General features: G+C 38.8%; 2 protein-coding genes across 7 annotated transcripts in view; one reads left to right on the top strand and one right to left on the bottom strand.

Annotated features, from left to right (window-relative positions):
* Positions 1–110: 110 nt before the first annotated feature.
* On the bottom strand, positions 111–4,673 carry lrrc47 (leucine rich repeat containing 47). Its single transcript, XM_085444906.1, has 7 exons — positions 4,052–4,673; positions 3,239–3,700; positions 3,021–3,137; positions 2,822–2,937; positions 2,270–2,372; positions 1,931–2,020; positions 111–591 (listed from the first exon to the last, which is right to left on the bottom strand). The coding sequence occupies exons 1-7, from the start codon at positions 4,619–4,621 to the stop codon at positions 370–372; spliced, it is 1,680 nt and encodes a 559-aa protein (XP_085301032.1). The 5' UTR covers positions 4,622–4,673; the 3' UTR covers positions 111–369.
* A 460-nt stretch (positions 4,674–5,133) lies between these two features.
* Positions 5,134–20,610, top strand: part of cep104 (centrosomal protein 104) — a 38,771-nt gene continuing 23,294 nt past the window's right edge. For 2 of the 6 annotated variants that reach the window (XM_085444900.1, XM_085444902.1), the window contains exons 1-12: positions 5,134–5,192; positions 6,214–6,340; positions 6,607–6,780; positions 7,118–7,256; positions 8,146–8,208; positions 10,795–10,871; positions 11,226–11,394; positions 13,755–13,910; positions 14,061–14,288; positions 15,095–15,310; positions 16,213–16,380; positions 18,991–19,164. In XM_085444900.1, the coding sequence (XP_085301026.1) occupies positions 6,228–6,340; positions 6,607–6,780; positions 7,118–7,256; positions 8,146–8,208; positions 10,795–10,871; positions 11,226–11,394; positions 13,755–13,910; positions 14,061–14,288; positions 15,095–15,310; positions 16,213–16,380; positions 18,991–19,164 (1,677 nt within the window). In that variant the 5' untranslated portion in view covers positions 5,134–5,192; positions 6,214–6,227. Of the gene's footprint in view, positions 5,209–6,213; positions 6,341–6,606; positions 6,781–7,117; positions 7,257–8,145; positions 8,209–10,794; positions 10,872–11,225; positions 11,395–13,754; positions 13,911–14,060; positions 14,289–15,094; positions 15,311–16,212; positions 16,381–18,990; positions 19,165–20,610 lie in introns of all 6 variants that reach the window. The other 4 variants (XM_085444901.1, XM_085444905.1, XM_085444904.1 and 1 more) reach the window with 4 other exon arrangements.

Consider the following 20,610-nt stretch of genomic DNA (forward strand, 5'->3'; position numbering starts at 1 on the left):
AATAAAATCTGCCACTAATAAAAAGTGACTACCCCGAGTTAAAATCAACCACCATTTCCACATGAATGGCTATCTCCGTTTTAAAAATGATGCCTCAGATGCACAGCATGATCGCTGAATTTGGAAATGGATTTATTAAAGTAATTATGGTTCAAAAAGCTTTACATGAATCAGCAACATGTATTAACAATGTCAGAGTTTTTCAAAATAAACCATTGTTCGACATTGTTATTGTATGTTTGAAGCACGTTTAAGTCAAAGTCATAAAAATGAGCCTCAATGCTCACACAGCCCCATCCTTTAAACTGTTAAAATAACTTCACGTAGCATGTGAATGAGTACAAACATGAGGTTTAATCCAATGCACTGTTACCAAATAATAGTCAAGTTGTTCATGTCGTTGGAGAGATCTGTCTTTGACGGGTACACCACCTTCAGGTTCCCGTCCTGGTCGACCGTTCGCACCTGCTGGATGATCAGCTGGCTGGATGCCTCGCTGCTGTCAGCAGGCACTGGTGGGCCACCCCCTTCTCCATCTGACCCCGCCTCTTCCTGATGCTCTGCTGTGAACTTGTTCAACTCTGCCATTTTCTGCAGAGAAACATGAACTGCCTGTTAAATGTGTGTATGCAATTTTTTTCGATTGTTATTTTACCAAGAAGTCCCTCAGAGAGAGATCAGATCACCTCAAAAGTCTATACAAAATACCCCATAATGTAAAATTGAAAAAGGTTGGATTTAAATTCTTTATAAAAACTAAAAACACATTGGTATTCACAGCCTTTGCCATGACGCTCAACATCTCATTGAACCCTGATGGAGCTTGAGAGGTTTCCCCAAAGAATAATGAGAAAAACTACAGGTATGCTAAACTTGTAGCATCATACTCAGAAAGACTTGAGGCTGTAATTTCTGCCAAAGGTGCTTCAACAAAGTATTGAGAAGAGGCTGTGAATTCTTTTATACACGTTAGATTTTTGTTTGGTTTTTTTACTTTCAAAAGATTTGCAAGGACTTCAAGCATTTTTTTTTTCAATTTGCCATTTTTATATAAAGAAAATTAATTTGTCCATTTTGGAAAAAGGCTGGAACTTGATGCGCTGCATAACACTCACCGAAAATTTCTCCTTTAATAATTTTTTTATAATGCCTTTACATTAAATAATCAGCCTAAGCATGGAAAATTTCAATTCTTCTGCGAGGTGTGTAGTAAGAAAACGCCAATTATAAGGTGCAAATACTGTGTAACACTACAAAACTGCTCCACAGACACACACACACATAGAAGTAAAGGTACTTCTTAATGTCACTGATTGTCTCTGCTTTCTTTGATTCATTCTACTCAAAAACCTCTGTTAGGAATTTAAAGCACTTCATGTCACAGCACTGACTCCTTTTTGTATTTAAGCAGTTCTACAATTAAGAAAGTCCGGCTTTGTACACTGCTCACAGGTTGCAACACCTTTCTGAGCTCTCTTCTTCAACTTTCTTCATTTCCTCCAAACAGTACCGCTCATGACAAGGTGTTAACGGCCTAGAAATACCACTCAGGAGAAAAAATTAGTGGACTTTGCAAACTGCAAAAAAACTGATTCTGTTAAACAGATTTCCTAAACCAGACGTGTGTACCATCATCAATCCCCATTCCGGCCTTACCAGTAGCATTATCCTCGCAGTGTCAGTCTACTAAAAGGTTTTCCATTAACTACCAAGCACATTACCATGACTGAGGCTTTCACTTGCTCAAAAACATTCCCCTTAAATTTACTTAGAACTGAACCTTGAATGACTTTCCTCTTGCTACCCTCAGGACACTGTTTTTCCTTCAGGGTCTCTCTAACAAGTATTACAGTCAGAACTGTGCATCCCTGTCTCGTGTTGTGATACAGAGATAAATTATCATTCACTAAAGAAAAGGCAGTGCACTTACTACAATCAGAGCATCCATAACATCTTTACAGGTCTGCAGGCTGGTCGCACTCGTGACCTCCACGAACAACTCTTTGGTCGTCTTCTTGATCTGTACAGTAAAGCTCATGTAATTATTTCCGTCAGATCACGAAAAGACATAAAAACAGCACAATGATGCACAGAACATCAGCTGATAAGCACCTCTGATGAGCTTTAATTCTGTCTCGTTAAATCAGGACAGAATGCAAGCTGACTTGTTATTTCTCTAAAAATCAAATCCATTGTATTCTGTAAAAGTAATGTAAATATTAATGTAAATGACTAATATAAGATAGGGAGAATATCCACATGTACACACCTTGGTTTTCTCACTGTTGGTGATTGGTGGGAATGAAATCACGTCACCTTCTGCATCTACTAGACATGGATAGAGTGGCTTTCCTTGCAGAAGCTGGAGGTATCTTTAAAAACAACACAAAAAGAACAAAAAACTGTTTGGCTGGTGACAGAGACAACAGAATAGGCGAGAGGTTTGTCTGCAATTAAAACCATTAACCTTGCAGAACTTAAAACTCATTTTTAGGTGTTCTGGTATTTATTTCTGAAACCTCAGCCGAAGTCTTGGCACTGCCCCTGACTTTTTTTTAAACAGAACAATACTTAGTGCTCAAGGCCAAAATACTCAAACCAATTCTGTGGTCTGACACACCTCTGCTGCCCTCATGTGTTTAAACATCTCGCACACCTCTAATCTAAACAGTCCCTTGGATTTTTTTACATAAATTGTTTTTTGTCCTTAAAATTGGTTCGAGCCTTGAACACAAAGGTTTTATGAGGCTGACTAATGGAGATCTTTGACCCAGTGTTAACAAAGCTTGTGCTGTGTGGAAAGGTCACATGCAGTACTGACTTGTGGAGGCCTGTAACATTCTGCCTCTTCTTCTGCTTCCTCAGCTCTTCAGCCTCTAGATGAAGATGCCTTATAAGCTCGACGGCGGTCATCTCCTTCCGACCCAGCGCAACAATCTAATGGTGAATAAACATGTGAAATTAGGAGTCTTTTTTTTTTAAAGAGTGTTTAACAAACAAGACTTCTCTGTCATTTGTACCTTGAGCTGGGTAGGTTGTTTGACATCATACATAAGGGGACTTTTGAGCTGCTGCACATCATGAGTTGCAATGGTTGCTATGGTCCTCTTACCACACAAGTCATCGTGAAGTTTTGTCTGGAAAAACAAAAAGCTATTCTTTATGGACTCTATAACACATATTTGGGTATGTCAGATGTGATGCCGAATTAATATCATAGTGAGGTTTTGGATCTTACCTGAGCCATCAGAAACCGTTTGAGAGCGTTCCCAGACTTTAGGTTCATACCTCTGACTATGCAGCACACCAGGTAGGGTCTCACATCTTTCACCTCTGCACTCACTTTGACTGTAAGTGCCGTAGGAGCATCTGAAACATGGAGAACCCTCACCACCATCTTGTTCAGCTCTTCCACCTCATCCTGCTCATCTGATGCCTTCTCCTTCTTCTTCCTCTGCTGCTGCCTTTTTTTCTTGTCTGTGCTGCGTCCTCCGTCAGCATCACCTTTATCTTCCCCTTGTTTGCCTCTTCCTTTTCCTCTCAGGTAATCGAGGATCGACTTGGTTTGGCACCCGTTGACCATCTTCTCCAGACGCTTGTCATTCAGCTTGTTGCCTTTGAAGCTGATTTCCTTCAGCTTGGGGCAGTCACTCAGATCGGAGGGAATCTCTCTCAGCTTATTATTGGAGAGATCCAGGACCTGCAAAGATGGGCCAGAGGAAGACAAAAACAAGGGCAGAGTGTCACAGGAGTCTCACACTCTAAAAAAGTACCCTGAAGTTTAAGTGTACATAATTTAAGCTTTTACAGCAACCAAGCGGGCACACATATAGGACCTTCTATTTACAAAGCATGTTTAAAAATGTGACAGTTTATCCAGCATATAATATTAGCAAAAAGTGAAAGCCATCTTAAATCATATGTTAAGAGCTTTCCTGCCCTGGTGAACATGGCTCATATTGTGGTGAGCCATGTGTCGAGCAAAATAAAATTAAGGCAGGTTTACACTTGTTGATTGGTGGAAAACAACATTTTTGTGAATGGAGTTCACCTTCAGAGCAGCTAGTTTGTGAATCTCTCTACTCAGCTCTTCAATTAAGTTGTCAGAGGCCACCACGGTGCTGAGCAGGTCCAGTTTCTCAGAGTAAAAGTCAGCAGGAAACCCGATGACGCGATTCTTGGAGATGTTGATGGAGGAGAGCTTGGTGCACTGAGAGAGTCCCTCAGGCAGGACCTCCAGGTTGTTACAGCTCACATTGAGCGTGTTCAGCTCCCTTAACTGGGTGACCCCCTCTGGTAAGACTGTAAGGTTGTTGACTGACAGGTCTAGGACCTTTAGAGACTTGAGGTTGCCGATGACATTAGGGATGGATGCGAGCTTGTTTCTGCACAGGATGAGACTCTGGAGGTTTGTCAGATGCCGGATATCCTCGTGGATCTCTGTCAGACTGGGGCACTGGCTAACTTCCAGATAATTCAGTAGTGTCAGAGAGTAGATGGAGGAGTCGAGTCCCCCGTTTGAGGAAATTCTCTTATCAACAGCGGGCCCCTGTAAAACCAACTCACGCCTCTTCTCTGTCGCTGCTTTTTCTACTTCTGGCCATTTCTTCGTGTCATCCATGCTGCTAGATTGATGCAAGTGTGCTAAAGCTCACAACTTCCGTTTAAAATTTTCAAACTAAGTGAATATCATTTAAAAGAAATACACGTATGGGCGTGTGTACGAAACTCTAGTAAATGTATCAAAATGTAGCTTTAAGAAATTAAGCAAAGAGTTAGTGTTTTAGTCTCTTTTGCATTTTATTGCCTTTGCTGTCGTCATGTTATTGCTAAGATAATTGAAAAACAAATCTTGAAGCTACTGCTACTTTATGCCTTTATTCTGAAGGTGAGATCAAACTTCCTTTATTATTGTTGCCGTATTATTGCTGTTCTGAAGCACAATACAAAACGTTTATGAATTTATTGAAATTCCTACCGTATCCAAATACGCACAAAAAACATACAAAAGAACGTGCAAAAGACGAATTAAAATGATAAACGTCGCTAGCCAATGCTGCTGATAAAACTACACTGACCACAATACATTTAGACTGCGACGTTCACGACTGCGCATGTCTGCAGTGGTTGTTGTCAGCGGTGGTTATGGAGACATGGGGCTTCGAGCTGTCAACATTGCGGTGATGTTTGTGGTAAGATACCTTTAAGGTAAACGCAGGAAAACGCTGTTTACACCAGAAATGTAGAAAAATGTTGTGGGACGCAAAGAAACATAGTCACCAGGAAATGTATCAGATTTCAAAACCCCTAGACATTAGACTACCTTAGTTAGCTACGGTATGTGGGCTGATAGTTAACGGTTAGCTTGTACCCATAAAGGGTTGTACTACGAGGTGAGATTAATCAGGCAGCGAACTACGTAGCGCTCAAAGTAAGAACATGGCGTTCTACCTATCTGTCTAAATCACCGTGGTAACTTATGCTAACATCCAACCTGTGGGGCAAATACACTGACAACATTCAACACAACCCCTTTGATTTTCAGTTTCAAACTCAGGATCCTAGCAGTTAACACAGGAATGTTTCGTAAATCGTCACAATCTCAACAGCCCATATAGGAAGGAAGACACTAATTTATTAACAAAGGTGCCTTTCTGGGAATTATAAAATGGAAGTACCCAGGTACGAATTTTAATTGCCTATGAAGATCATCAGTTAACATTAACAGGTGTTAAACAGCTGACACGATGCATGCATATAATACGTACATGTTTTGATCAAGGTGATCGGTGGTGTCAAGGGAAAAGTGTTCCCTTGTGATTTAAGTCACAAAAACAAATATATATGAGCCCAATCAATGGGCTTTTTAAATTTTAAATGTATTCAAATATATTTTTTAATTTGTATAATTTGTATTGTTTTCTGAAATTTGTGGTTGCAGCATCTGTAAAACGGACAGTGGAAAGTGTAAACAAGCTCCACCAGCTAACATGAAAACCAGTTAACCCCTACCCTACCCAACCTAAACTTATTCCAGGCAGCATGAAGTGGTTTTCTGCGCCACTCACAAAGTATGTCCATGCTGCTTGCAGGATACTTTGGAGAGCTTGGAACCTATCCCAGTTGCACGGGCAAAAGGCAGGGTAGGCACACCCAGGTGTAGGACATATATGTATAAATAATAACACTTCATTTTTTTGTTTGTTTTATCAGTGTCCAACAGAGGGATGCCAAGGAAGATAGGATTCACTGTGGTCAGCTCTTCCAGTCATGAGGACAACTTTAGTGCTAAGGAGCTCATGGTGCATGCACCTACAGTCAACGGCTGGAGATCCAGCAGGTACCATAAAAAATACCATAAAGGTTAAACTTTTTTCTGGCAAGTTTTTTAATCTGAATAAAGGCATAAGACAAGTTTACTTCATCTGTAAGATGGAAAATTTCAACACTGGTTGTTATCAGAATGTAGTCAAGAGGAAATTTCCTGTAAAACTGAAGGCCAGCATCTAGTACTCAAAGGCTGTACCCTTTGTCATTTTTCTTGTGACTTCTAAGTTTTTTTACTTTTCAACTTAAAGAAACATGTGTTGATCACTTTTACTGCAGGCTGTGCTCCTACCCTCAGCACATCACGCTCCAGCTGGTTGAAAGAAGTAGGGTAAGGAAGCTGCAGCTATTGGCTCATCAGTACATGATCTCAACCAAGGTTGAGTTCTATATTGGTGACACTCTTCCTGAAACGAGCTCTCCAGGGTTCCCCAGGCAGCTTCACAGACTTGGGTGAGACTGAAGACTTGGCCAGGCTTAATTTCCACATCCTTTTGTTGGACGTTAGGTTGATATGAATCATTTCATTTGGGATCCATTTTGTTTATTAACCTAACATACCAGAAACAGGATAGATGCAGGCTTGCTCTGTGGTTCGGTCTTATTCTGCAGACTAGCTGTCCATTCCTGTTGAATATATAGAATTACCACACTGAGACGTGCACTATCTTGATAGCATATAATCACCAAACTGAAATTTAGTAATCATTTCTACTCTTGTAAATGTCATTTACATCAATATCTTAGAAGGAATTTTGACCCAGACTAACAAAACTTTACTTTCACATAGGTATGTGTCTTTGTCGGACAATGAGAAGACAGGCTTCAAAGCTCGGGAACTGAAGTCAGTCCATGTAGATGCCGTTGGAACATATCTGAGAATAACCTTCCACAGAAACTATGGCAACCGTTACAATCACCATAATCAGGTACTCTGTTACATGGTAACAATGCACTGTGGCCACTGAGTTATTTAAGGGTAGTCTGGTCTGAGAAGGTTAAGGCTTGCATTTTTTATGAATTCTGCTTATTTATGCAGAGAATTAATTTGCTGTAATCACGTTGTCAGTTATATTCTATACTTCACAAGCTTTATGTGCATTTACATTAGTGGAGAAGAGCCCGATTGAATCCTTTTGCTTTCTTCTTATGCTATCCCCGAAGAAGCCTGTTTTCTAAAAAATCTATAGAATTTACATTATTATAATGATTTTATTTACCTTGAACTCCTACAGCTCTCTTTCGTTATTTATTGAACTTTGAACTGCTTGTGTCATTAAAAACAGGAAATATGGGGTGTTATATGTCGGGTTAATTTTTCTTATGAGTGAAGACGAATAAAGGTTGTGAAAATTTATTATTAATCGTTCAAAGGTTCAAGTAATTTTACATGGCGCCATGGATGTGTCATTCAGCCATTGGACAAAGAAAAGGGTACCACTCCCACACACCAGAAATTATGGGCATGTTTTCCTCTAGGTGTGGGTCAGCCTTAACTCGACACCGTAAAGTTTCTGTGCCTTGCTGTGTCATCGCAGGACACATCCTATCAGAACCCCCACACATTCCTAACGGAGGGCGGGTCTTGTCTGTGCTTGGGTCTGTTGGTGTCTGTGTACCAGGCTAAATTCAATACCATAGATAATCTGTCAGAGAGCATTTTCTTTAACTGTAATTAGATGGGTCCTCTATTTGCTTCACACTTACCTATCATTCATTATATTTATTTATTGATTTTTGTTTTGAATGATTTCCTTTACTTTTTGATTTACTTACTTTAGTTCGCTCACCATCGTCATCTTCTTTTAATGATTTCAGGTTGGTTTGGTTGCCATTAATGTTCTGGGAGATGCTTTGGATGGCAATGCTTTTAACACAATAGTAAGTGAGCACTCTCCTCACATATCACCCTTCACTTATGTTTATCCCCTCAGCAGTAGGTGGCGATGTTGTGCTGTGATTCAGTCACAGTCGCTCAGAGAAGGATTCATTTCTTATCATGCGTCTGCTTACGCTGAACCAACCACAGCTATGAACATGTCTGTCAAACAGAACTTGTCAAGTATTCCTCACATGTTGTCTGCGTTTATTTATCATTCACAGAACATCATTAAACAATAAACTGGGTTTCAAAGCTTCAGTTTTCCCCTCTTTTTATTGTTTTAATCTGTGCAGACTTACTTATATTTACTTATTAATTTTATAAACATCAACTCAATATAATTGGATTGGAGTTGTTGAGTCACTTTATCTTCAAATGAAGTATTTTGTGTTGTTACTGTGCTATGTGATTATATGTGGTGGATGCACCCGTGTTTACCTAAGTGGTGTGTGTGTGTGTGTGTGTGTGTGTTTGTGCGTAGGTTTGTATATATGTGTCAGGCATCTAGTAATGAGAAACAAAGGGAGGGCAGTATGCAACAGTATGTATCAAACAGGAGGCCTTTAGTTAGTCAGTGTAATCAGATAGTCCTGCAGATGGACAGCTCCTGGAGGAGTGAGAGCACCTTAAAATACACACACACACACACACACACAAACACAGACATGGAAAAACATGGACACACTGTCGCACAGATTCCAGTGAACAAGCTTTGCATTGTTGGTCTACTAATCCGACTCTGAGCACTTCCATCACAGCAGTGATCTTGCCCAGAGGGTCGGCTAGATCTTGTTCTCCTATATCTGCCTTATGGGTGGAAGTTATGGAAGAGACACTGTGGTGTGAATACAAAGAAAAAGCTTAACTTTTGGCTGCTTTAAATTGTTAGCAATCCAAATTGTGAAAAGGAAAAAAAAAATCACAGCAGCTCGTCAACTACAATGATCAGTTTAATAACAACTTCTTTAACTTTAACCTTTGAAACTTACGGTTGCCATTTTTCTGTTACCGTAGTTTTTTTTTTTTAGAATGTGCATTTTAAAAGACATTTACCACATATTACTAATAATATTAACAATGACTATGCTTTATGCAGTGGTCCCACTGCGCTATACAAGTGTACCAATGAGCGAACATATACAATACCAAACCATATTTGTCTTTATGTTTCTTTTTTTTTTACCTGTGCTTTTGGTTGTGCAAAGTGTCATAAAAATATCAAAATTAATTTTGTTTAACTTGTTTTTTCACAGTAGAAAATAAATATTAGTAACTGATGTATGTGAGATGTAAATAAAAACTGAATGCAATGGTTGGCAAATCTCATAAAGCCATGTTTTATTCACAACGGTATATATAAAAGATTTAGTTTTTTATTTTTTTTTATTTTAAACCCTACATCTTCAGTTTGATGGCTGCAACACATCTCAAAGTTGGAACGGGAGAAACAAAAGGTTTCTTTTAAGTGATACTTACAAGTTAAAGCTGTAAAAACATTTTGCAGCTAATTATGTTAACTGGTCATTAACATGGTTGGGTAAAAAAAGAACATCAGAGAGCCACATTTTCACAAATCTGTAGAAAACTGTGTTTAGAAATTGTGGAATAACGTTCCTCAGTGTTAAATTATGAAGACTTAATATCATCAGAAATTTTCAAGAATGCTGTGTAGAAGGGACGCGGCTTAAAAGCCGATGTGATGCTGTCGTGGAAATTGTTGCATGGGCTTAAATACACTTCCAGAAATCCTTGTCTGTGGACACAGCTCGTGGAGAAATCCACAAGTGCAGGTTAAAGCTTTGTTATGCAAAGAAGGAGCCATACATGAACATGATCTAGAAACGCTGCCATCGTCTCAGGTTATAGAGCAGCGTATGCTCTGATCAAGATGGCATCTTTTTCTGTGAAGGCCTTGCATATTTCAGCAAGACAATGATACAGAGACATACTGTTACAAGAGCATGTCTCTGCACTAAAAGAGTCTGGACCGGCGTACAATCCAAACAAAACATTTGGTGCCCCACGAAACTAAAAAATATGACCAAAAAGAATCTCTATTCTAAACATAAATCATGCAAAGACTATGAAAAATGACATATAAAAACACAAACGTGTCTTTTTCTCTTGCAGTATTTTTTCTTATTGAGAGCATAAGAGCAACATGGTATGACTGTTCTTACACATTACTGTGAAGGAACAATATTCTGTGAAAAAGTCTGTCTTCTTTACTATTAAGTTTAATTCTGCTGATAATGAGCAAGAATGTCATCAGTGGCAATGTTTTGTGTAATGCCTTGCTTAGTATTCAAGGTAAAAGCAGTGTTTGCTCTTAGTCTCCATATGGCCATAGCCTTGAGGGTGATGATAACGTTTGCATGTGTTTGTGTATTTGAGTGAGTTAGTGTTCTTATCTTAATACCATTGTAAGATCCAGGTGGTTGCTGGTGCAGTACTTTTGTTTGATCAACACATTTTAAAGATACAGAGGGATCATTAGTTTTAGGATAAGCCAGTGGGATTAAAAGTCATGTCTTCCTCAACACAGTACGCACGTGTGTGTAATTTGTCCATCTGTTTACCCCCAGCCAAGCAGAGAGCAGCTGATCGAACACTACCTCAACAGTACCCAGCTGGAGGCTGCCTTGGAGTCGACCTTCATGGGGTGAGGCTAAGTCATTGAACCCTGGTTTCTTTTTCTTGTGACAATAACATTGTGTAACAAAGCCATTTAGTCTGGAAGACAACCAATCAGGAACTGAAGGTCACGTGCATTGGTAGATGATGCAGGTGGTGGCCAGTACAGGGAAAAAACACTTTTTGAAATATATGTTTTTTTAATATGTACCCCCAAGGGATGTTTCACCTAGAGGTGAAGCATCCCTTGGGGGCTGGTGAAGAATTGCACAATTAAGAGATAATACACTGAAATGATCTCGGCTTCAACAAGACAGGTGTGTCAAGCCATATAATTAATTTCTCCAATGTTTGTTATCCGTCTGTCCTGTTTTCAACTCAGCAAATGTGAATCCATTTCCCCCTTGGACGATCTGGCCTTTGATATGTACCAGGACCCCGAAGTTGCCCACATCATTCGTCTCCTGGACCAAAAGAAACAAGAGATGGTCCGGCAAGAGAAATATGAGGAAGCCAAGAATTTAAAGCAGGCTATTGCTGACCTTCAAAAGGTACTGTAGCTGCTAGGAATTAGATCATGGTACTAATAAATAGGTACTGTACAGTGAGCTATGGCATTCGGATAGTAGTGTAAATTTGGGCAATAAGTCTTTGTTGTAGCACACACATAGTATATGAAGAGACAGATGTAAAGATGGACAAGCAAATATATGCTAAATGCCCCGCCTTACTTCATGCATCTATTTCCAACAACAGGCTTTCCCAGAAAATTCCAACAACTGTATTGCTGGAATTTAGTTTAATTGTGGACTCACTTGCACCACTTTTTTCACAGATATCTAGATTTATTTCACTACTGTTTGTAACAGGAGTTGTTAAACATTGTTCAGATTCCTGTTGCAGACCTCCTTTGTCTAAAACGTTACCATGCAGACCATGAATTCTTAATAAGCTCGACAGCTGCAGCAAGGGAGAACTTGGATATTTTCTCTCCCATCTCCAACTGCAAGCCATTCTGTAACTGGATAACATACACACCCACTCAGACACCTTGTTAGCATGGCATAAAAGCGGTGGTTGCCAAGGTAGTCATCCTGTAAATCCCTTGTCATCACACCCTCAGGATGTCATAGAATGGTTTATGATGTCACATGATATCTGACAAACGCAAGGACATACAAGACGAAGACAAGAGAAGGTTTTGGCTTGCTGTATTTCTTTCACGTTGGACAGTCAAATTATACACTACTCAAAAAAATTTAAGAAATGCTGAGAAAACACATCAGATCTCTATGGGAAAACTCATGTGAGATGTCTAAACTGACATGGAGAAGGTAACGAGCTGGGGATGAATGGAGGCCACATTTTTTGATGGGAATGAAAATTATCAACCTACAGATGACTGAATTCAAAGACACCCCTAAAATCAAAGTGAAAAAACATGTGGCGGGCTAGTCCAAATTTCATTGCAGCAGCTAAAAATAGTACTAAATAGGTTGTGTGGTCCCCAACTGCTTGCATGTAAACCTGACAACATCAGGGCATCCTCCTAATGAGACAGCACTTGCTGTCCTTGGAGAACCAGGGCATCACTGAGCTTCTGGACAGCCTTCAGTGCAACTTGGTGGCAGCAGAGGGACCAAAATATAATGTTCCAGTGGTGTTCTATTGAATTTAGGTCAGACAAGTCAATGCTATCAATTCTTTCATGACACTAGGCATTGTTGTACTGCCATCTGTCAACAGACATCTTGGTACTTAATGGCAGTCAGGGTGCCGTTGTCTAGCCTGTAGAAGGCTGTGCGTCCCTTCATGGATATGCCTCCACAGATGGTCACTGATCTACTACCAGACCACTCATGTTGAACGAATGCACACATATATTTATATATCTTAGTTGAATTGAATCGAAACAGTTCAGAGGTCATGAGACTGTTTCAGTTGGCAACAAATTAGCTAATAAATTTGGTTCACTGGAATTTTCTCGTTCACATGTTATGTCTGAGTTTCTGAAGTTGATGTCAATTTTACATCCTGTAAAACCTGTCAGGTGACACTAATAGTTTTGTTTTATCAGTTCCATATTCCATGTTCACTGTTACATGTTCTCTCATATACACAAGAGAACAACACTGGTCATTTTTTAGTGATTTCATTGGGCATCATGTCTGCTGACTCTTCCCTGCTGTGTCCAGGCAGGTCCCTTATCTAATCAAAATGGGGTCATTCTGATAGTGAGACGGTCTCCCACTGTGTGGTACATGTCAGAAAGGTCAGCTTTGTATAAACTGCCCGTCCTGAGCTGCACAAGTTTTTCAGGAGTTCTCGTATGAAAACCATCAAACTGAAGATGCAGATTTTCTGTTTACACTTAGATTTGTAAGTAGATGCAAGTTCAGAGTTCATGAAACTCTTTCAGTTGGCAACAAATTAGCTACTGAATTTAGTTCACTAGAATTTCCTCATTCACATGTTATGTCTGAGTTTCTGAAGTTGATGTCAATTTTACATCCTGTAAAACCTGTCAGGTGACACTCATAGTTTGTTCCAATAAAGAACATGTCAATTAAATAAACAAATAAATAAAGACCCATAGCCTCCTCAACACTAAATGCAAATTCTTTTTAATAATGGCTCATGATTTGAAGTGTAGTAAATCTCTCACCAATAGCGCAGCTTTACAAGATGGAAAATTATAATTTGAGCTATCTCTCCTGACAGCTCAAATTATAATTTAGGAGAAGAAGAAAAAAACAGCACGCAGCAAACAGTACATAGACTTGCAGTCACTAAAGGTACAAATTGACATAAATCTTATCTCGTAAATTGTTCTCATCTGTTCAAGCTTGTAGTGTAGAGTCACAGTGTAGCTGCAGGGCTGCTTTTACCTCCATATTCTTTGCACTTCCAGGTCGGGGAGCGTTTGGCTAGATACGATGTGGAGAAGCGATGTGCGATTGAAAAGGAAGACTATGATCTGGCCAAAAAGAAGAAGGAGCTGATGGAGGAGTACAGGAAGAGTGTGTACCAGCAGCTGGAAGTACACAACCTGCTAGATATGACAATGGTATGTCAACAGCTACTGGTTTGGTAACAGCGAGGTGGGCTGTTATTGTTTTGTAAAAGATGGAGAAAATATGCGGGGGAAATCTTGCATTATTCATGGCTCTTTTTGATCTAAAATGATCTCTGTTATTCTATCTTTCCATGTCACCAGGTCACGAGGGCAGCAGAATCAACCCTGGCCCAGTACTCTCCTCCTGTTCTGTCTTCTTCAGGTCGTTCTTCAGTCTATACCAAGCCTCTTGTATCCACAGACACAATCAGCAAAGGGAAAAATCCAGACATTCATAAAAACCAACAATTAGCTGAAGAATCTATCACATCCAACCTGAGCAGCCAACCTGACACACCTTGTACGCCTGCTGCTGTACTCAAAATCGATGTAAGCATCTTCCTGTATCAAATGTGTTTAGATGTTATAGAAATAATGCATGAAACGTGTCCATCTCAAACATACTTTATAATCAAAACAACAGTTTTTCTAAATAAGCAGTGCTTATTTAGACATGACAATCTTCACTGATTATAAACACAAAGATTTTTTTATTGGTCCAGTTGTGCACATTGTTCTGAATTCCATGAACTCCTGTGTTATTATAAAAAAATATTAATAGGAAAGCACCTTAAGAAAAAGTCTCCTGTGTAGTGTTGAAACCCAGGGCACACAAGGAGATTATGACCAGTGGGGTCCTTTGTGCTTTACTCACCACCTACTAAGACTACCCCTAGTGCAGGTTTAGGTTTCACTATTTAATTAAAAGCGTGCAACAGTTGGCTGACTGCAGCGGCTCCCAACCTGGCCTCAAGGCAGGGCTTTGAGCCTTGCACTAGGCAGCAGTGTGCCAGTTGGCCCAGGGGCACCGGAGACAGTACTCTGCTCGGCTGGCTGGAAGTTTGGCTTGAACAGAGAGGGTTCAATATTCATTGTCATCCTTATGTTGAATGATTGACCTTTTCACTAGATGAATGTTAGTGAAAGAGCAGAGGTAATCAATTTTTCAAAAGTATTTCTCAGGAGGGAAAATGCAGATCAGCTTTCTCTAAACTTTCCATCATAATTTTGGATGCTGAGACATTAAACAGTATAGCAAAATCAAACCGCCGTAGTAAGAAAATATAATATACATTATATTTTCTTCAGCATGTGGTGTCAATATTTTTTCAGTTTCTGCTTTCTTCTGGTGACAGGTTACCAGTGTGCCTTACGACGAAAGGCCGCTGCCAGCCCTTCAGAGGAAAGATCAGCCACTGGAGGCCACTCAGAGCCCTGCGGAGGAGCACTCCCCGATATCAGAAGTGCAAAGGACTCCACAGAGCACTGAAATGAGTGGAGAACCAGAACCCCTGACAGAGAAGGTGCTGAGAGAGGCTGGTCTTTCAATAGAGGTCTTTGGAGAAAGCCTGGTAAGAAAAGATAAACATATGTGAAACAAACAGCTAGCTAAGCCAACGATAGCTGTTAACTTTGCGCTGTGTTTATATTCCTACATGTCAGGATCTCAGTGGGCCTCTGGGAGTGACTACACTCATAAGCACAATTTCTCTTTGTGTAGCAAAGGCATTGACCTTTTTTTGGCACAAATCAGTTGCTTCTGTTTTCAACAATTTTGGCAAAAAATCATGGGTATTGTCCTTGGGTACATACCGAAATGAACAGAAGTAGTTTAAAAAAAGTAATTATTATTGTTATTGTGCTTTTTCTGGTTGTTGTTAAGCCAGTTCCAAGGTCATAGTGGGTGTATGAAGTCAGTTAAAGTCATAGTGTATTTCAAAAACTGAGAAGAAAAACAAACCTAGAGCATTGTGTTATTTTATGTCACTGGAGTACTTTACTTTCTTACTGTCAGTGCAAAAATAAAACCTGTCAGCTTTTAGTATTTAGTCAGTTTTATAAGTAGCCCAGTCAGAAAGATTTCAATGTATATTTGAGAGAAAACCCAACTAACTGTTGGCTTATTTTTAACACTGGATAATGTAAGTACTCTTCGAGTTAAAAAAATAAGTATAATAGGAAAAACAAATTTTGAACTCTTTTGAAAACACTTAAATAGCCTATTTTATACAGATGCTATTAGCACGCTAACTATAATTATAGTTCATCACTGTTCGAATGACCATGCAACAAATAGCTGCCATTTCCTTTTAAAAAGTTGTTTTAAATTAATAAGTGAATGCCTTTGGAGTATTTGCTGCATTTAAATCTCACAGCATATACCACACACTTTTATTTCCACATGCTACAATACCAATGTAACTAATATGTATATTCTCATCCTCTTGGTAAATCTGCTGCCATTCACTCCCAGGTGGCGGGGGTATATTCTAAAACCTGGTGTTACAGAGTGGACGCCCTGCTTTCTGTGTATAAGAAGCTTTTGGAGGTCTCTCCCACCACCCCCAAGGAAGAGCTGAGGAACATGATAAGAGCTGCTGTGTTCCTCGTCAAAAAAGCCCTCTTGGATAAAGTCACATCTGTGAGTCATTTCCTCAAAAGAAATTAATCTTAACATAAAAATAAGCCCAATTAACACATACTACATAGGTTTCAAGCAGTGCTAACCTACATTTTAACATTGTTAAAAATCAGCACCCGCTTATACAGCCACCCCCTGAACAATGTTCCCCCTGTACCACGTGCAGCCTCCCAGAGCTAGCTTCTTTAAACAAATAGTGTTGACAAGGATGGCTTTGTAATCCTTCTGCGTGGAATGGTAAAAATGGATGAAAAAGGCTTGGCTGCAATAATTCCTAGTCACTTTGATGCACAGAATACTCCATTAAGATGTTAACTGGTTAATATACTGCATAGAAATGGGCTTGTTTAATTCACGCTTAACAACCTTGGTTTGTATTAAATATTATTATATCCTGGTTCTGAATCTAACCTTGGGTAGTTGTTGCAGAAATCTTGTAAGAGCAGGTTTATTGATGTAGGGAGAACCTTTCGTTTAAGCTAAAAGATGATACTCCAGTGCCATGTAAGCAATGCCATGAATTTTGCTGTCATTTATAGTGGCTTTACTTCCAATCTTGTCCTGGGCTTTCAGTTTTGTGTGTATCTGTGGGTGTGTATGAGTCCTTCGGCCCAGCCAAACAGAGCAGTGATGCAAGAAAAACACTAGCCAAAATTTGAGGACCCCCCTCTGATTGACATTTTTTGAGAAAAGTGAAGAACAGAAACACTTTCATAAATTTAAATTCACAAGTTTAATATAGACATACCATCACAATCTAAATTATTTGAGAGACGCAGTAAGGCCAAGGAAATGTCTGTTTCAACAGAAAGGTAAGTGTTCTTTTTTTTTTTTAATTAATTGCTAATAGTGATATTTAATAAAAGCAAAATGTGGCACTGTTTCAGGGAAATGCCACAATTTTGTTGTACATGTACAATCACAGTAAAGGACTATTCTATTTTTTTCTATTTTAAACAGGCTTATAAATAAATGGTATAAGATTTATTGCCAAGAAGGATTGTTACAACAAAGACAATTAACCAAACACACATTTGCATACTTTTTGTCCTAAATTTATACACAATTGTGGAATTGAATAAAATGTATATGCTAAATAGACGTTGGCACTCACAGTGCCCAGGCAATATTTATGCAAATTCTAAAAGATCTAATACAATGTTCTAATGTATTTAAAACCAGTTTGTTCAGCTGTGAACAAGGCGAATGGCTAATTTTAGAAACCTGACATCCAAATTAGGCAGATGTAAGCAAATCTTTGCAGAGCTTTTGGTAAATAAACATGCAATACTGCTCTTTTCTCTTAGATATGGAGTACCATCACACTTTTTTATTACAATGCAGTGTCACTATAAACAAGTACAGACAAAACCTTTTACTGTATAGTGATTTTATAGAGAAGAGAAAGAGCATTAAAAAAGTCCAAAGTATTTCTGACGATGAAGGGTTGGAATATAAACCAAAGGCTCTTTACTTTTACCTAATCTTGTGAATAGATCACACCCAGTTTTAGCAGAGTTTAGATCCAGTTCAGCTCTCCCAGCTTATGATTGACTAGTTGTTTTTGGAAATGTATCAAAAGCAGACTGTAGTTTTGCAATAGTCAGTGGCATAATAATTTTTTAAAAAACTCTATAAGCATGGTAGTTTATGCATACTAGCTCTGCTGCTATAGGTAGCAGAGATAGTATATGGCATAAACAGAAGAGGTATATAAGACTGGATCCCTGTGGAACACCTATAGTAAGAAAAAATGGACTAACCTGAAAAATCTGAAGACTCCTTTCAGAGTTCTATGAGAAAGACTGCCATAAAAACGACTTTTCATGTAAACTGACTGAGCATAACTTTTCAATCAGAATGCCATGATCTACTGAATGAAATGTTAACTGTACGAAAAGTGTAGCACAATACTGATGGTTATTAAGGTTCGTTGTACTGTGGCATGATTTAAATTCTGACTGTTCTGATGTTAAAATTCAGGTACAGTCACAGTTCAGCACTTATAAAGGAATCTAAGGGCTTTTGATAAGCAGGGCATTTTTGAGATGGGATGCCGATTATTTAGGCCATTAGGGTCGACTTTTTTGTGTAATGGTAGGACCTGTGTTGCGCATCAGATTTTTTTTTATTTTAGCTGTTGCAAGGGATAAATTACAAATGTATGAGCAGCGATTAGGTCTTCAAGTACATACACTAGTGCAAAATGCATAACTTTTATTACTTTTAAAATGTCAATCATACTGACTATTTATTAATTTAACATATAAATCTGATCAAAATGTACTTTAAATTTAATTTAATCTTCCACTACCTTTACTCTGCTTAATTTGGAATATTTTTTCTTTTACAGCCTTAATTTGCGGCTTTTCTTCTTCTTTATGAGGATTTTAGCATCAGTGTCTCTCTCAGACCTCTTTAACATATTTTTAAAAAACAAAAAGAGAAAAGATATCAAACATAGATGTTAATAACTGTGTCTGCTCATTAATTGGTGGGAGGCGGTAGGTCCATACAGAGATATATGAGTACATATGGTGCTACCATTGTAGTAAGATTTTAGAAAGAGCACCAAGTTTTAAGTTTCATTACAAAAGGATCTTGCTTTAGGTTCTACATGCCTCGCTGAAGCTGCTGCGGCTAATGCTAAGCCAGCTGATCCCAGGTGTAGGACTGGGCCGAGCTGAGGTGACCCACTGCTTGGAGCAGACCTTTCCTAATCTGCTTGCCAGGACCGGAGACTCCACTACTCGCGTTCGGGCCACAGTTTCTGCCTTCATACAGGTATTGTACAGTTAGACCCAACACTATTCATCAACCTTTCGGTCTTTTGTGTCACCCTGCTCTCTCCCATCTTCTTTTTATTGTGTGTTTGCTAAGTGAAAACCTTTATTTATGATATGTTAGAAAAACCAACTGACCTATGATTCATTCAAACAAAAAAGTCACCTAACTCACAGGATGAACTGGTGAACTTGGAGAAAAAAGAATGCCAGCAGTAACAACCTTTGGCATGCATAGTTTTACACAGTTTTTACACCAGAGGAATGCCCTATTCTTGTCTGGTATGACATTGTAGCTGCTCAACAGTGAAGCTAGAAGTTACACAGAGATTTCTACAGATTCTCAGAATCTTTTGATGAGTCATCTCACATTATTCCCATGCTTGTGTTGTTGGTAGGTTACTGGTAAATTCCAAGTTTTGCTTTGATATCCAACCAAATAACAATGGTAGAGTGAGCCAGCACTAAAATATTCTGCAGTAGGATTAGCATGTGGGTGTGTTGAAACGTCACATCTTGAGTTAGGTCATGCTTTTTCCATTTATAATTACGGTACATAAAGAAAATATGGCAGTCTAATGTTATAGCTGGGATTTGTTAAAGCTAAACAGCTTTCCCTGTTGAGTACTAAATTTCCCACACAATGACACAATGGTAAAAATCTTTGCTTATTTCTCATTTAGGCAGCCACCATGAGTCTGCATTCAAAGTTATTTTCAAATTAGTATTAATAAATACTACACTATAATCAAAGACACCGAAGAGTTCCAACATGTGCAAAATTCAATCCAACTTTCCTCCCAGTGCTCCTCCAAAAAGTATTACTTTTGTGTGATGCCTCTGTATATCTGGATTGAGGCACCATTTTTAGCACAATATGCTGTTTCATCTCCCTAAAACTGGATTGGTTGTTGCAAAGTATAATATTTTCTGTTCTTTGTGCATAAACATCCAAGGTCCTTATTCCAGTGTAAAAATGAACAAATGATGTTTTCTTAGAATGTCACTTTAAAGTTGGGGCTAAATACTGGTAAATATATCAAAATGCTTCTTAAAATAATTATTAGTTATCCCCTTAAGTAGAAATACTATTAGGAGTGTGGAAGATGACTTCTATGAAACTTAAACTGAGGAGAAAAAAAGGAAGGGCAAAGTGGTAAAACATCATAGCAACACTTAGGTCTAGTTAGTCCAGTTAATTTTTCTAAGCATTGAAAACTCCAGCCATGACTAATCTGTCCAATATTTCTAAAGGCATTCATAAAAAGAAGACAATGGACAAAGCAGTTTCATGCATAATTAATGTAAGGTGTGGTGACTGATTGTGGACTTGAAGCATGCACTACGTAGCACGCAGGACAACATTCCTTCTTACAGGTTCTTTGTAGCTCCTGGCTTGGCTTTGAGATGCAAGCTGTGCATTTAGTTTTTGCTTTGTTTGTTTATA

This window comes from Copadichromis virginalis, linkage group LG20 (assembly GCF_057382275.1).
Source record: "Copadichromis virginalis isolate Kocher_CV1m ecotype Utaka linkage group LG20, C_Virginalis_male_GT1.1, whole genome shotgun sequence".
NCBI lineage: Eukaryota > Metazoa > Chordata > Actinopteri > Cichliformes > Cichlidae > Copadichromis > Copadichromis virginalis.

Bases quoted from the DNA above. Each gene is read 5' to 3' on its own strand.
- lrrc47 (XM_085444906.1), bottom strand. From the start codon at position 4,621: ATGGATGACACGAAGAAATGGCCAGAAGTAGAAAAAGCAGCGACAGAG. The intron at 2,938-3,020 runs GTACAAATGACA...ATTCACCATTAG, and splicing joins AACAACCTACCCAGCTCAAG to ATTGTTGCGCTGGGTCGGAA. The intron at 2,373-2,821 runs GTCAGTACTGCA...TTGTTTTTAAAG, and splicing joins AATGTTACAGGCCTCCACAA to ATACCTCCAGCTTCTGCAAG.